This window comes from Eretmochelys imbricata, chromosome 1 (genome assembly GCF_965152235.1).
Source record: "Eretmochelys imbricata isolate rEreImb1 chromosome 1, rEreImb1.hap1, whole genome shotgun sequence".
Classification (NCBI taxonomy): Eukaryota; Metazoa; Chordata; order Testudines; family Cheloniidae; genus Eretmochelys; species Eretmochelys imbricata.
In genome coordinates this window covers 167602568-167618012 of record NC_135572.1, presented here as the reverse complement: position 1 = coordinate 167618012, position 15445 = coordinate 167602568, and the positions used below count along the sequence as shown (strand labels likewise).

The 15445-nt window shown below is 40.1% G+C and overlaps 1 protein-coding gene across 5 annotated transcripts in view; it reads right to left on the bottom strand.

Annotated features, from left to right (window-relative positions):
• Window positions 1–1010: 1010 nt before the first annotated feature.
• Window positions 1011–15445, bottom strand: part of TIAM1 (TIAM Rac1 associated GEF 1) — a 97295-nt gene continuing 82860 nt past the window's right edge. For 3 of the 5 annotated variants that reach the window (XM_077819403.1, XM_077819413.1, XM_077819422.1), the window contains 8 exons: window positions 14245–14424; window positions 13998–14116; window positions 12303–12411; window positions 10413–10475; window positions 7012–7110; window positions 6129–6216; window positions 5043–5215; window positions 1011–3206 (listed from right to left, as the gene is read on the bottom strand). In XM_077819403.1, coding sequence (XP_077675529.1) covers window positions 2722–3206; window positions 5043–5215; window positions 6129–6216; window positions 7012–7110; window positions 10413–10475; window positions 12303–12411; window positions 13998–14116; window positions 14245–14424 — 1316 coding nt within the window. In that variant the 3' untranslated portion in view covers window positions 1011–2721. Of the gene's footprint in view, window positions 3207–5042; window positions 5216–6128; window positions 6217–7011; window positions 7115–10412; window positions 10476–12302; window positions 12412–13997; window positions 14117–14244; window positions 14425–15445 lie in introns of all 5 variants that reach the window. The other 2 variants (XM_077819395.1, XM_077819432.1) reach the window with 1 other exon arrangement.

The window sequence follows — 15445 nt, the reverse complement described above, 5'->3', positions numbered from 1 at the left end:
TGGTTTACTGTTTAAAAAGGTATAATCTGGTCTACCAAACATAATAGCCACAAACTCAATTGGCCAAGAGTGGAGACAACAGCATCAAGTAGTAAGAGACACTAAAGTCAGTGTCCAGCCCTAGGGCTCAGAGGGTGCGACTAGACTGCAATTAAAACCTGCAGCTAGCTTGTGCCACCTGTTACAGGCTACAACCCAGGCTCTGGGACAATGTGAGGTGGGCTGCAGCCTGATCTGTGATACCCTCCACACAGCAATTAAACAGCCCTTTAGCTCAAGTCAGCTGGCACAGGCCAGCTGCAGGTTTTTAATTGCAGTTGTGGATCTATTACAGGATGCATCCGATGAAGTGAGCTGTAGCTCACGAAAGCTCATGCTCAAATAAATTGGTTAGTCTCTAAGGTGCCACAAGTCCTCCTTATCTAAAACCAACTAACCTTTTCTTTATACAAAAGGAAACTGTTTGTGAAATTGAACCAAGATCCTCATAAATTGAGCACATACACCTTTGTAAGGAGCAAAGGAGGATATACTATACTGGGCTTGGATGTTTATCAGCATGACACTAAATCTCAATTTCCCTGTGCACGTCAATTTTGATGGAAATATTTTTTCAACAATTGAAGTTTACAGCTAGACAGTGAGTGCTGCTTGAGAATTTAGAGTGTGATGAAAGGCTAGTACTTTGTGTATTTTGACAATATGTTTAACTTAGAATCTTAAATAATTGTTGTGCAACTCCCCTCCCCCATAAGTTCCCACAACTGAAAATTTAAATAAAATTTGTTAAAATAATTTTGATTGCCAAGCCAAACGATTACAGGTTGCCGGAGTAGTATTAAGCCGTCCTTAACAGCTAAAATCCATTTATTGGGTTTTGGTTACAGCTTGCTCTTTTTGATCAAGGCAGAAGTGAAAGGGGTGTGCTTGGTGCAGTCACACCCCACCCATCATCATCATCATCATCATCACCACCACCACCACCACCACCACCACACTGTTCAGGTGTTTTCAGTATTTTATTGTTTGACAGGCATTTACAACGTTCCATTCATAGACCTAAAAACATAAAAATAGACCTTCTTTCAGCTTATAAAAGAAATATACAAGAACCTTTGACAGAGACATGTCATGACATTATGTACAAGAACAATGGCACCCTCCCAAGCACCAGACTTTCCAGTCTTTCACAACTGACTGTATTCCAGTAGGACAGCTAAAACCTCTGCTTTTCTACTAAATTGGGACACAATGGATTTTAGATGATATAGAACAATGAAGTGATGATAAAAGGGTATAGAAATCTTTCTAAAGCTTTTAGGAAAAGAAAAATCAGAAGACAGTCTTTTGAAAGTTTTCTTGTATCAACTTTTGGGACGGGAAGAGGGGGCAAATGCAGGCTGGGACACAAGACAGTTGATGTTTCTGGGGAACAATTTGTTGTTTCAAAATATAGTCACAGCTGATCTTATAAAATATAGTCCTAAAGCTATATATAAAATGCCAGGTTTCAAAGTATCCACTAATGTGTCAAACATCAATAGATACAAAGAAAATTTCGTTATCTTCCTCTTTTGTATGTGGAAAGTGAAAATGGGAAAGCTATATAAATCTAAAAAAATTAAAAGTGCTATATTTTCTCTTTTATATTTGGAAGTCTACTTAAAAAACTCTAGATTTTTTACCCTGTTTTAGATACTTAAATAAAAAGGTTTGAGAGGTTTGCTTATTTAGAACTTTGTTCATAGTGTATTGCAGTGGGAAAAGCCTTTACAAAGGAATTTATATATACACTAGTTTCATCCGCACTAAGAGTTGGATGAGGTCAGTTTTTTGGCCATAAATTTTCACCCCCACCCAAAAGTTGTCAGTCATAATGGACCAAATTCATCCCTGATAGGACTCCACTGAAGTCATGGATTAATTTAGCCCTCTTTGTAATTCAGTCACATTATTTGTAACATAACTGAATTCCAGTTATCCCTAAGCAGGGCTTTCCAGTTGATATTTTAATATATAAAAACTAGCCTACTGCACCCTCTGCAAAAAGGCTAGCCTCATATCCTAAGTAACACTAACATTCTTATCCATTTGTGCCTCTGCATCTCAGATAAAAAGTACAAAAAAAAGTGTTAAATTTGGATCTCTTTCAAGAGTTTGGCAACTTTATCAAATTTTACGTAAAGCTAGAGCTTCCAGCACTGAAAATAAGTTATACCAGACACACCAAGAGAACGCAGCACAACATAAATCCCAAACCTTTCCTCACACACTCCTAAAATACATGTATAGTCTTAAGAGGGAAAAGATTAAGAACACTGCAGCTGTACAGATTAGAAAGGCAGTTTCCTCATTAAGGAGATGAGCCTCTGATTGACATTTCACAGATACAAAAGCCTCTTTGTTCATTGTGCTATCACTTAAGTTGCACATATGCAAGATGCCAACAGTAACTTATTCTCCAGTGATATTATGTATCCCATTTTAGAATAAATAAAAGTTTAAAAGCCCTTAGTAATATACAGATAGGACTCCAGCTTATTTCAAATTTTACACTCCCCGTCCCCCCTTGTAAAGTTCCTAAAATGTGTCTGCACAGCTTCAGAGCAATTCAGCTGCCAAAACTGTGTGTGCAAGCTAAGGGATCATGCTCCACAGCATTTATTGGGGGGAGGGAGCAGGGTAGATCTACACATGCCAGCTAATGAGAAAGTGACAGGTTTAGAGCTCAGTGTTCAGTTTTCTGCTAGGTACAAAGTCTTCACGCCTAACCCAGATGACTTCTTCACTATTACTTTCCACCCCGCCATTGATCCCAGACAGTGCAGCTTGCTTTTTCAACTGAGTCAGTCTGGCAGCATGCGTGCTCATTGCATGCCGTGCTCTCTCTGCCAGATGGGACTGGCTGCTTGTGATGGAAGCAGCCTGCAACTGCTCCTGAAGTTCTCTGTCAACTGTGATACCTTTCGTAGACTCACAGTACTCATCATCATCGCTGAGGATGTCAGTTTCTTTGATGTCCTCCTGCTCCTCGTACTGAGCAAGGTCAAACTGTTCTTCTACCCAGCGGTCAGTGTCCCCACTGGCTGTGGACTGCTGGGACTCTTTTTCAGGGCTGCTTTCGAAGACAGCATCCGAGTCAATGGTAAACCTGTTTCGGGCCAGCCGCCGCCTCCTCCTCCCAAGAGACTTGCTTGGGGCGGACACTGCACACACACACAAAAGATAAAATCCCACATGCTTTACACAAGGTGAAAATGTCTCTCTAAAAACTAGTCTTTCAACTGCCCTCTCCTAACATCCCTTGGCACCAGCTATCAGAATTTCCCAGCACGACCTACTCCTCCCTATCAATATGCATGCATAAGTTATGCTTTACTTAGTTTCTCATGGAAAGAGGTGGGGGTTTTTTGTTTTTTGGTTTTTTTTTTTGCAAGCTGTAAAAAGTTTCTGCTTCTTAGATCCACAAATTGAGATAATGGGCCACAATTACTGTTCCTCCTCAGTGGGTGGCAGGCAGCCAGCATGAGAAAGCGTGAGTAGAGCTAAGCTTCTCACCAGCTGTGCCCCGGGGCTAACAGACTGCAATAACCCAGCTTGTCCCAAAACTGACCAGGAAATATTGTGGTGCCTCCATAGGAACGATGTAGAATCGTTCCAAGCAGCGAGATGGAGCTGGGAGACACCGGAGTTGCTCCCTACTCGTTATGTAGGTGCAAGTGCTCCATTGTTGCTGGGCTATTTTCTAGGATAACACTCTTGCTTTCAGAAATTCCATCTTCAGCATCAGACCTGTCTGCTAGTTTTGTGACTGGTTCAGATAGCATTCTGGCATCTTCCATGTTGAAATATCTTTATACGAGGCTTGTCAGACAAAGCAAAGGATGAATTCTCCTGATTAAGGATCTGCAGAAACTTCAGTGTTACGTGCACACAATATCTCCACTGTAGGCTGTTGAGATTCAGAGATTGTCGTTTGTCCCCTCACTGACGGCACCTTCAGTACACATCTATTAAATGCATTCATCTTTGGAAAAAGAATCATTATCCTGAGTCTGAAAACACAAGTAAATCAGCTGAGCATTTGGGTTAAAAAAATTTACAAGTAAGGGCCCAGCTAGGCCTGGGAGAAGGGGCACGGGGGGGTTACCCCCACGCATCCACCATGTGAATGACTAGACAAATCCACCTAAAAGAAGATTGACGTTTCAAGCATATGGAGCTTCATGGGATGATTAAAGCACTGTGGTACAAATTAGATTCAAAGGCAGCCCAAAAGGTATCTTAAAATGTGTGAAATCCTTCCCTAGCCTCTGTGAGAAGCCACACTGTGAATGTTATTGGTGTGGCTTGCTTGTTATAGAGGAGGAACAAAAAGCCTGGTTATCTGGATTACTGGATCTAATGAGCAGGAAAAGTATATTTAGAAGCAAGTTTCTTCCCTCCTTCGATTAGTGTTTTGCCAAACTCTTAAAAAAAAAAAAAAAAAATCACAGGGAAAAGCAGTTTGTGTTTTGCCAGAAGTCAACTGAAAATGAAGTCCACATTTTAAGACTGACTAATCAAGTGCACCTCTGAGATCTGATGAGGACAAACAAATGCCCACTCCCAATAGAGGTGAAAAAGGAGAAATGGAGAACACATGAAGCAGAAGTCATTTCAAACCCTGCTGAAGATTTGAGATGAGCTAAAGACACTTTGGGAGCTGGTTTTGTTTTAAACCACTACTGGTCATCTCTAGAAATCCTGTACATATTTTTGCTACAAAGCTTTATTCAACTGCAACCCAATTGGCAGATTAAAACATACAGTTGATTGAAACTGATAGGAGTCCCATTTGGGTCTCCTATACCAGAAGGATCATTGCTCAGATGTTGAACCTTGAGTGAAGAGTGGTACTTGTTAAGGCTCTCATATGGATGTGAAGGCAGGTCAGATGCAACACTAACCCTCATCTATGGGTAATAAATATTACAACTCTGATGTGACCTACAGTAGTGCTGGGGTCAGTGGGATCTTGAAAGTCTGCATCCCTACAGTACCTGCCCTGTTCATTGCTGGCCTTGCACCTTTTAGAGCACACAGTCTTTTCCCTCCAAAAGGAACATATTGTTGGGATGAGGGCAGACTTTCAGTTTTAAGAAGCTGCCTTCTGTGCTTATCGCGTAGAATGGAGTGCACAGCCTTCAGAAAATCCTTTCTGTGGTCTGGGGAACTGAAAACAGGAAAAACAAACAAAAAAAAGTTAGGGCACAAGCTCACAGGAGATACATAATTCCTGCAAGTACGTGACAGAGCAAGATAAATCAACACCAGTACTGAAAGAAAATGTGAATTGCTCTGCCTGTCTTTCCCTGTCATTCTAGTATAAAGTTTTCAAATCAAAGTTTATAATGTACATCTTGCATTGTTAAATCTGTGCAAGTTTAAACCCATGTCCAAGGAAACAAGCATTCTGCATTATGGAAGTACTGTCTATCTCTCTCTCTTCTTCCTTTTTCTCTGATGCCAGCTACTCACTTATTTGGCAAACCTATGGTAGCTAATGTAATCTCACATCTTGTGTGCTTGCATTGGACAGACTGAGCAGAAATCACGCATCTCATCTAGACAGCGGGTTGAACTACTTTTAATATCAGCTCAGCAGGGACTTCTACCAGTTCAAAAAACAACAACAACAACAACAACTAAAAATGGTAAACAAAATTCTGAAGTGAGGGTTAGCCCTTATTACAGATAATATTTTAACATGGCATCGTAATTTGTACTAAGCCCCTTAACAGTGGGAGTCATGCCTTGCCAGCATGGAAAGCATTGACCAAACTGGACACTTCAGCAGCTGCCTGGCATTCTGACAAATGCTCAATTACAGTGCATGCAGCATTAAAAACAAATTTCCATACAGAATTCAATCGCTGGGAGCAAATTTGCAAAGGGAAAAAAATTAATATTCCTGTAAAGCTTCAGTATTGGTTAAATATGGTTTTATTCTCTTTAATGAGAATCCTTCGCTGGTAGAGCTAGAAAAAGTTGTAAGCCTCCTGTGCTATCATGTGGCCTGTCTTTCTTTTAAGAACGACTAGCATCTAGAAATCCAGCAACAACAGAACACATGGAAGCACGCTCACCTACAGCAGAGGTGGAATGTTCTCTCTGGTCTGCCTTCGGACTCAGATTTAACATGAACAATCTCACACACAGAATTGGTCTCTGCATCTAGAGAGATATGGAGAACATTTTGCACCACGTTATACTACTTAATTATATATGGGGTCACATCGTGTTGTAATTTCAACTAGAATTGAGAAGTACTCTCTAACCATGAGAAACAAACAGTTTTATTAAATTTAAAAGGTATCCCAGAACACAGGTTGATCACAAATCCTAGCAGACGGACACTTGGTTATGACTCCTACACTTGGTCACACAGAGTTACATACCTGACAATAAAAATTAAACAATTAAAGGTCAAAGACTTTTCACAACCCTCCACAATTTAAAGATTTTTAAAATTCCTGAAACAACTATTATACACCTAGTTTTGTTAACTCTGAACTTATCTATCATCTTCACAGCCTATGTGGTTCTGCAGCTGCATCGACTTCCACACAGGCTTTACTGAGCTAAACAGACCCCCCCCGAAGCACATACACCGAGTCCTAAGGATTTTCTCTGGTAGCAACAGCAAAGTGGTTACATGGACTTTGGCCAGAGTGAGTGTTTGTGTTATTTGAAACAAAGTATTTTCCACAAAAAAAATTCTAATTTCGAAAACCAAAACTCTTTTCTTGGAGAGTTTTCCCACAATTTTCAAGTACAGCTTTTGCTTTCTCTCTTCTTACAACCCCTAGAAGGCAGAAGAGGAGAGAAACAAAAGGTCAGTGTTTTTTGTATTTATTTATTGGTTATATAAACCATCTCACACACCCCAACTCCCATAAAGAGCATTTGTTGGCTAGTAAGAAATGAGATGGGCACTTTAACAGACTTCTGAATACATTTCAACATTACCTGCACTTGCCAGTGCGCGAACCTGCAGAGCTTCTAAGGGAATCATGTGACGAAAACGGAATGGGTCCCAGTCTTCGTAAATTGAAGCCCTGTGTGAGCCTCCCTGGATCAAAAAATAAATCAGGAAAGTTTACACTAGGAATTCAGAGGCCTGGTATTTTTTGGTGATAGGAACCACAGAAATGCCTGTGAAGAAGTTTCATGAACATTAGGTCACAGGAAGGAAGTATAGACAAACTGTCATTATGCCACAAAGATCAGTTCTCAACACCTCAAAAAAGCACTTAGCACTAATGTTACAAGAGAGCTGGACTAGACATAACCACAGCCATTTTGTGTACTCAGCCCACCATCACCTGAAAGCAAGACCACCACGTAGTCAGGAATAATTTGACGTTTGTCTAAGCAAACAAAACAGCTGCAATGTTAATAAAAAATAAATTCATAAAAAAATATAAATAGCTAACCTTGGATGTGGGTGTCTATGACCATAAGTTTCTTGCTAGAAGTTACTTTGCAAATAAGTAAAGTTATACGTTTTTTGCTAAGGCTAAAAAATTGTTAGCCCTTTGGGAGTTACTATAAATTGTGGGCTTTGTTTTAAGCAACCTCTACAAAAGTTAGTCAAAATGTGCAATGAAAATTTTTTTGCCGAGCTAACCAACTGACATCCAATTCCCCAGTGGCTAAAAGGAAGGCTGGCCACTTAACACCATCTCAAACTTTAGACTACCCCAGATATAGTTACCCAGGCTATTGCTCTTTTAAATGTGCGCTTTAGACTCGAACAAAACATTTTAAATAAAAGCACTCTTGTGTACCTATCATTTATCAGAGGTGTTGTGTCCCCCATTAATTTATTTCCTAAAACCATCTAAAAAAAGTTGAGGATATTTGAACCCATAGTTTTGGGTTCAAATATCGTCAGGTAACACTACCTGTAGGTAGTTTGCTTAATTGCTATCCATGAGTCAAGGAACAGCACATTGTACAAGTCAAAGATGATCATTCTGCACAAAATAGACCTGTCCACTCTATCCTCCTTCCAAAAATTCCTGTACACTCAAAAAAAGCCTCACACCAACATTGTGTCTACACTATTGTGTCTACAGTTGGGAATCAGCATTAGTAACCAATGCTACTGGACCAAAAACACTGCACTATGGCCTGAGTGCTTAAAGTTATGCATATGCAATCCCACTGATTCCAAATAAGAGACATTTGAACGTTTAGCTAGATTGAGGTCTCTGTACCTACAACCAACATTTACTCGGTGGTGGTGATGTGTGCACAAACCAAAGTCCAGAATTGAAGACCATGTTTTACATTCACTAGCCATTACAGTGACTGATGAAGGCCACACAGAAGAAAGATATTGTATGGTGCATGATTTCAGAAGGGGTAAAGTTTAGAGAGGTCAAATGTGCCTTGAATACATTAGTCACAAAGCTCCCTCTGCCCTTTAATCAAGGAAACACTCTATCCTAGCAAGGATACAGAACTGGGCTACAAGACGCACACTGGTCACCCTGCCTCTTTGTGCAGAGTAGGCAGCCAACAATCCATATTTTAGAGACGTTAGCTAAAGAATCTTATCACTCCAAGAATGAGAAATGCGATGTTTAAACGAGAACTATGGTCAGTCCTTACTATGCAAGAGTCTCAATGACACAGGGATGGAATTTCTCTCTCCGCCTTTAGCTATGAACACTGAGACAAGTATACAGTACCATGTTTATGCACTTCGAGTTTTTAGTTAGTATCATGCCATAGAGAAGTTACTCATGAATGAACATCAGATATCCAACTACAATCATACCCCATAAGCATCTTTTATTTAAGCACCCTCTCACACATTACCAGGGCCATTGCTATTTTAGAGCTGTATGATGCCCACCTCCCCCCACATTTAATCAAAAAGGATCACACTGCATATTTATAAGCTTTCACAGCACTAGTGTCATAGGCATGTCTGGCCTTGTCACTATTATGGACACTTTAATAAGGCAATAATGGCATTTTGTTGTTGTTACTTTTATTAACGTGCAGCACAAACATTAAAAAAACCAGTCAGGAGGCAGAACCAAATACACCTATGGCACTATGTAAGTTATACACGTACACTGTATTTGCAAAGTATTTTAAACATACGAGATAGCTGCATGGTGCAGCAGGTTATAAACCTATCTAGATTAGTTATAGAATTGATGATTTTTACTGCTCCCATCCCAAAAAAAGACCATTCACATTTCTAGAATAGCTATTCTTGGATTATGCTGCACAGCAAGTATTCCCTTCATAAGGATAATGGTTTCCAGAAGTTTTGTTCATTTTGAAGATAAAATTGTTTTAATGTAACTATTGGGGAAGGGGTTGGAATGGGGGCAAGGAAGGGGCCTTATGGAAGGGGTGGAGTGGGGGCAAAGGGGTGTCAGTGATGCAACCCTCGGGCCAATGCACTAGTCCTCATGTGGCCCTCGTGGTCATCTGAGTTTGAGACCCCTGGTTTAGGACAAGTACTTTGGCCTAGAGAGAGTTTTAAACTATGCCTTTAAAATGCTAGAAATAATTGCTTAAACTAGTCCATTTCATATCAAACATTAAAAACAGCAGGGACCACATTTCTAAGATTATCTTAAGGCAAAGTGCAACTCTGTTCCTTGGGGAACTACTTCAAGTGTATTAGAGATAAAGAACGGACAATGGAGGATTATAAGTGAATACAATTAAAAAACACACTTTGGATATTTGTACTGTTTGTTTTCTTGTATAACTGCTTGACCTCAATACTGTTCTATGACAATTGATTGCATGTGTATTTTGTGTTCAGTACATGCCCCCGAGTATTAGTTGAATCTACTCTGGATTGATGAACTGCTGATACATATGTCTGTGGTTCTTGGTAACCAGTCAACAAGTTTATAAAGGCAAGAACATCAAATGTCCCGATTTGAGAAATTCTGTCCAAGGTAAGTGCTGTTCTGAAGAGAACCTACTGTTAAAAAGGTAGTAAACTAGTGCTCCCTCCCTGGACTCAATAAGAACGGGTTATCCTAATTAAATTTTATCCCAATATTGGCTTATCAAATCGGCAAAGCTAGTTGTTTGATTGCAGCTTTAAAATCTAACTGGCACCTCAACAAATTCATAAAATTGACCCCATTTCGCACTGACACGGGTCAAATCCCTATTTGCAAAGGGAGAAAGGTTAAACATGCAACTTCCTGACTGGTGACTACCTGCTTGTAAAATCTTTACAACCTACTTGCACAACCACATAAAAAGATTAGCTAATCAATATTTGTACATGTAAACCATTAAACAGTGGCTAAATATAATTTGAAAGTCTTGGCCTTGCTCATTTTGGATCCCCAAATATGTAGTCAAAGTAGCAACAAAACTTACAAGTTTCTTCTTCTGTTTGGAACCGTCTTTATATACAAGGACAACAGCAGTTTTGAACACTAGAGAAAGATTAAAAACAAAAACCACACAGTCAGTAATGGTCCCTGTACCCTTGCCTCCTGCAAAGCCCAAGCACACGCAGAAGTCAAATACACACCATTAATCATGACAAGATCACACACGTTCCTGGTAAGTCTTTGTTTCAATCAGGGGCCAGGAGGGGAAAGAACAAGAGGATAATTATAAAGACTCAATCTTCCTGTATTATTCCCCCCTCTCGCCCCACCACCACCAGAAGAATTTACACAACAGTTAATTTCTCAGGTGGCTTTGATGTTACAGAATTCGTAAGTTAACTGTTCTTTAAATTATTATTCATACACAATATGTTCGCAAATTACAGGATTCCATCTAAAATAAGATATTTTGTTGTGTCTTTTAAACCCATCTGGCTAAGCCCACTGAGTGGTTTGTGTATTATTAGGACTGCAGTAGCACCTAGGAGCCCCCAATCATGGATCAGGACCCCATTGAGCTAGGCACGTTCAAAAACAGAACAAAAAAACCCCAAACAAAAAGAGATAGTCCCTGCCTAGTTGCATGCGGGAGTCAGAGGGCTGACACTACATTTAACAGACTAGTGGCCTATTTGGACTACTGATGTCTGTGACAGTGGCCTATAAATAGGAGTCAATACACAGTTATAGCTGGAATGTTACATGCACATGTTATGGGAAAGTATGTTGGAATTTGGGTTTAAAGAATCAGGTGAAGGAATGAAATTGTAATTTCCACAGTGGACCAGAGAGACAACCTTCGTTTTAGAATTAAAATATTTGGATCTTGAGGTTTTATAAAGATGATTTAAAAACTCTTTGCACAATAACTGAAAATGAATACACATCCCCCAAATCATTGAGCTGACGTCAATCACTTTCATCTTGGAGGCATGTTCTGTCATTTTCCTGACCACAGGACCAGTCTATACACAATAAAAAGACAAAGAGCTTGGGTAGCTCTTCACCAGTGACAACAGCAGGAACGAAAGTGGTACCTTTGTCATGCTGGTGTTGGGACATCCTCAGTGGGTAGCTGAAGGGTTTTTATTTACAATGGCAATATTGAATAATTAGCAGCCACTTTCCAAGTGCTATCAGCAAATTGCTAGATCCAGACAGCCGCTTGGCTACAGGGGGAGTTAAAACAAAAACCACGCAAAAAAGCCAACGACCAAACAACCCTAGATCATTGATACTGAGACCTCAGTGGTTCAGGAGCCAAATTAGCAATCAGTATCACCCAAAAAAGCCATAATAGTGTGAATTCATTGTTTATTATTCTCGCAGCAACATGACTGACCAAATAGTCTACAATTGGTTAACAACATAGTAAAAGCATCCTGATCCATAATTAAATCAGAGTTTTAATATGTGCTGCAAAGAGCCACATTACAGAGCCACTTAACGCTGCCAGAGCCTCAGTCTGAGTATCACTGTCCTAGGTGTAACTAAAAGCAAGGAAGTGAAGTGGCATGAATTAGGCTACTGAAATACAAATACTAATAAATCAAGGGGAGGAGGGTTGCTAACGCGTAGAGTGAGGTTTTAGCTACTCACTTCTTATGGACTTTGGGCCACATTCTACTCAGTTACAGTAGTTGCTTGAATTGAATTTCTCCAGATTTACATCACTAACAGAGCAGAATTTGGCCCTTTAAATTCAGGGGCAAATCGTTGTGCATTTAATTTTCAAGTTTAGATGATGTAGCAGGAACACTGTTAGGTAACGGTCATTCTCTATGTACATTTGTCACAGGTCTTAGTGTCTCTGCTCAAGTAAAAATCTGCCATCCTATTTGTGTTTGAAATAATCACCAGAGTACATACCAAATGCTGCTAACTCAGGTTCCTTCTTCCATTTCCCCAGTGATGCAGGAGGGTTAAGCCAGATCACTGTATTATGCAAAAGTAAGTCTCCCATGGAAAGGTCTGCAACCTGCCAACCATAAACACATGAAAATACAAAAAGCACCAGTGTAAAGGGTTTTAAGTGCTTTAGTAGATTTAGATGAATTTTACCCTAAAAAGCAGAAAATTTTTGGAGCAAGATTTTCCGTCAGGACTAAGCAGTTGCAATTATGTGCAAAATGCTAACTGATCAGACATGCAATCAAATCCCTAATTTTTGTGCATAAGTTAGGTACAGCCTAGTGTTGAAAGTATGGCCATTCAAAATCCGTAGGAAGGTTTAATTTCACAAGGAAGAAGCCAAAAATCTCTCTGAACTCTTACAGTGTTTGTCTCTCTCTCCCTGTTTCAGTTCCTCTTTATATTGTTTGAGCACATTAAACGTAAAAGAATTGAACATTTCTACTAGCTGAAGCCAGCCACAGTGCTTCTCGTACACAACTTAGCCTCCTGTACACAGCTCTGCCAAGGAATATGACTAGAACCTGCAAGTCCTATGTATTTCCTGAGTAAAAATGAATAACGGTGCTAATCTTTGTGGGCAGATATACAATAAAGTAGTCAAGACAACTAGATTTTTCACTTTGATCTCCAGAGGCAACAAGTAGGTTTCATTAACACTCACCCTTTCCCACATCTAGAAGCAGTTTTCCACCTTTTCCCCGTAAACACACAAATTGAGAATTCAGCACTTGTGAGAAGTGCTAAGTTGACTTCTCTGGAAATTTAAGTCCTCCATTTAGCCACAGAACAGGGTATAACATGGGTAACAGCAGTGCCTGCTTCTCCACACTGTCCCCCTGCCCTGAACTGGTGGGACCTCTAGGCCCAAGGATAACCCAGCCTCACTTGTGCTTAAATGTCAGTAAGTTTAGCACACAAGACTGCTCCTCAGTCCAGGTGTATAGCATTTCCACTCACTCCTGCCTACCAGACCCAACTCTGGTCTCCACATACCTCTTGCTATTCTCAACACCAATTGTCCAACCCTGCTTGCACCTGCAGCCTTCACAGTGCTGCTACCTCCAGGACTACCCTCCTCCATGAGCACAACTGCCTCTCCTGCTTGACCTCCACTACCTCCAAGTTGCAGCTGAAGCTCACCCCTCCCATCCCAGCCCCACTTTCTCATCAAGACTCTCCTCACCATTCCCCCAGGCTGCTGCTGTAGTCCCCCTTCTCCTCTGCTTTGTTGAATCCCCATCTCATACCTTAGTCCCACCAACCTTCCATAGTTAGGTTCCACCTTGAAAGAGTTCAAAAGAAGTGGTCTACATTTTCAATAGTAACTAGCGATTTTGGGACACCCAATTTGAAATGTGCCTTATTTTCACAGGGTAAGCATTCAGCACTTTCTGGAAATCATGCCCCTTTAAGGAGTCTTGAGATGAGCATCCAAAAATCACCAGTCACTGCTGAAGCATTTTTTCTATGTACTGGTTTCCAAGACTATACCATACCTTTAAGAAGAACTTTTAGCGTGTCCTGCCAGACACAATGCAGAAAAAGGAATTTGTAATGGCAGCTGTAACAATATGCTGTAATTCATACCAGAAGAAAGAGACTCCTGAACAACAGGCTTGTAATAAAGAAAGCAAAGAATAAAATCCTTACCTCTTTTTTTTCCACAGTCTGTTCTGCTATGAGCTGATCAAACACTGCACCATACTCTTCATGTATTTTTTGCATTTCATTAATATGGCTGGCAACTTTGTTCATTGTTTTTATGGCCACTAGAGGAAAAAGCAAGTGGAAAATAACTAGTTACGTAGTTGCTTCAGGGAAGGAGTGAGGGGAAAGAAACTTGCCCCGCCCCCCTCAGTTTAGCAGGTAAACACTGTTCCATAGTTCAGCACCTTACCATCAAGGTGATAGTGTTCTTCACTGTCTGCATCAGTCAGAGCAAAGAGTTCCCTCAGCAGAAGAGGATACTTTAGTATCCGCTGGATAGGTTTGATAAGGTAAGACTCCAGTGTTGAGGAGTGTTGCTGTCTAGGATTCTGAGCATCCAAAAATGCCTTAAAAGCAGTGTCTGTCTTAGCTAGAAGTTAAAATTAAAAATGGTTTTTAATTAGCCCAAACATCTGCCATTATGAAGTAACTTTTTAGAGGGTGAAATTCATTTGCCTAGAATAAGTGTGGTTTGTGGAGAAATTTTGATCAACTATACAATACCATGTTTTATACAGTTCAGGTTTTTAGTTAGTATCACATGCCATAGTTAGCATCACATGCATCCCATGCAGTGGGCTGTAGCTCACGAAAGCTTATGCTCAAATAAATTTGTTAGTCTCTAAGGTGCCACAAGAACTCCTTTTCTCTTTATGCCATAGAGAAGTTACTCATGATTGAACATCATACCAAGATAAACATCTTTTATTTAACCATCCTCTAATATTATTTCTAGTACCATAGAGTGGTATGAAGCCCACCAAACCTCCTCCCTCCCACTAGTTTAATCAAAAAGGGTCACTGTTATTTATAAGAATTCACAGCAGTAGTGGCAGAGGTATGTCAGGCCTTGTGAATATTACGTGCATCTTTAATGGCATTCTGTTGTTACTTTCCAGACTTAGAAGTGCAGCACAAACATCAAAAATATTTGAAAGGAGGGAGAACAAAATACACCTGTGGAACTAATGTACTTTATACCTGCAATACATTTTAGACAGACTAGATAACTTACTGTGCCATGCCTCCGTTAGCCTGCCCATAATAGAGAATGGATTATTTTTCTACTGCTCCCAACCCGAGAGATTGTCCAAGAATAGATACTATAAAAATGTGAGTATGCTGTACAGCAAGTATTCCCTTCATAAGGATAACTGTTTCCACGAGAAATGGGGCATTTAGTAGACCATTCTACCAATACAATAAAGTTATTACAATTTAAAATAAAAAAGGCACTGCCACTGCAATCAGAAGGTCATCAGACCACCCAAAACGTCATATGAAAATGCTGCCATTCCTATACATTCTACCAGACTTTTAAAGATTCAGATTTGGAGCAAACAGGGCTCCAAATCTGAGTCTACAATTCAAAAGATACAAGGATTTTAAAA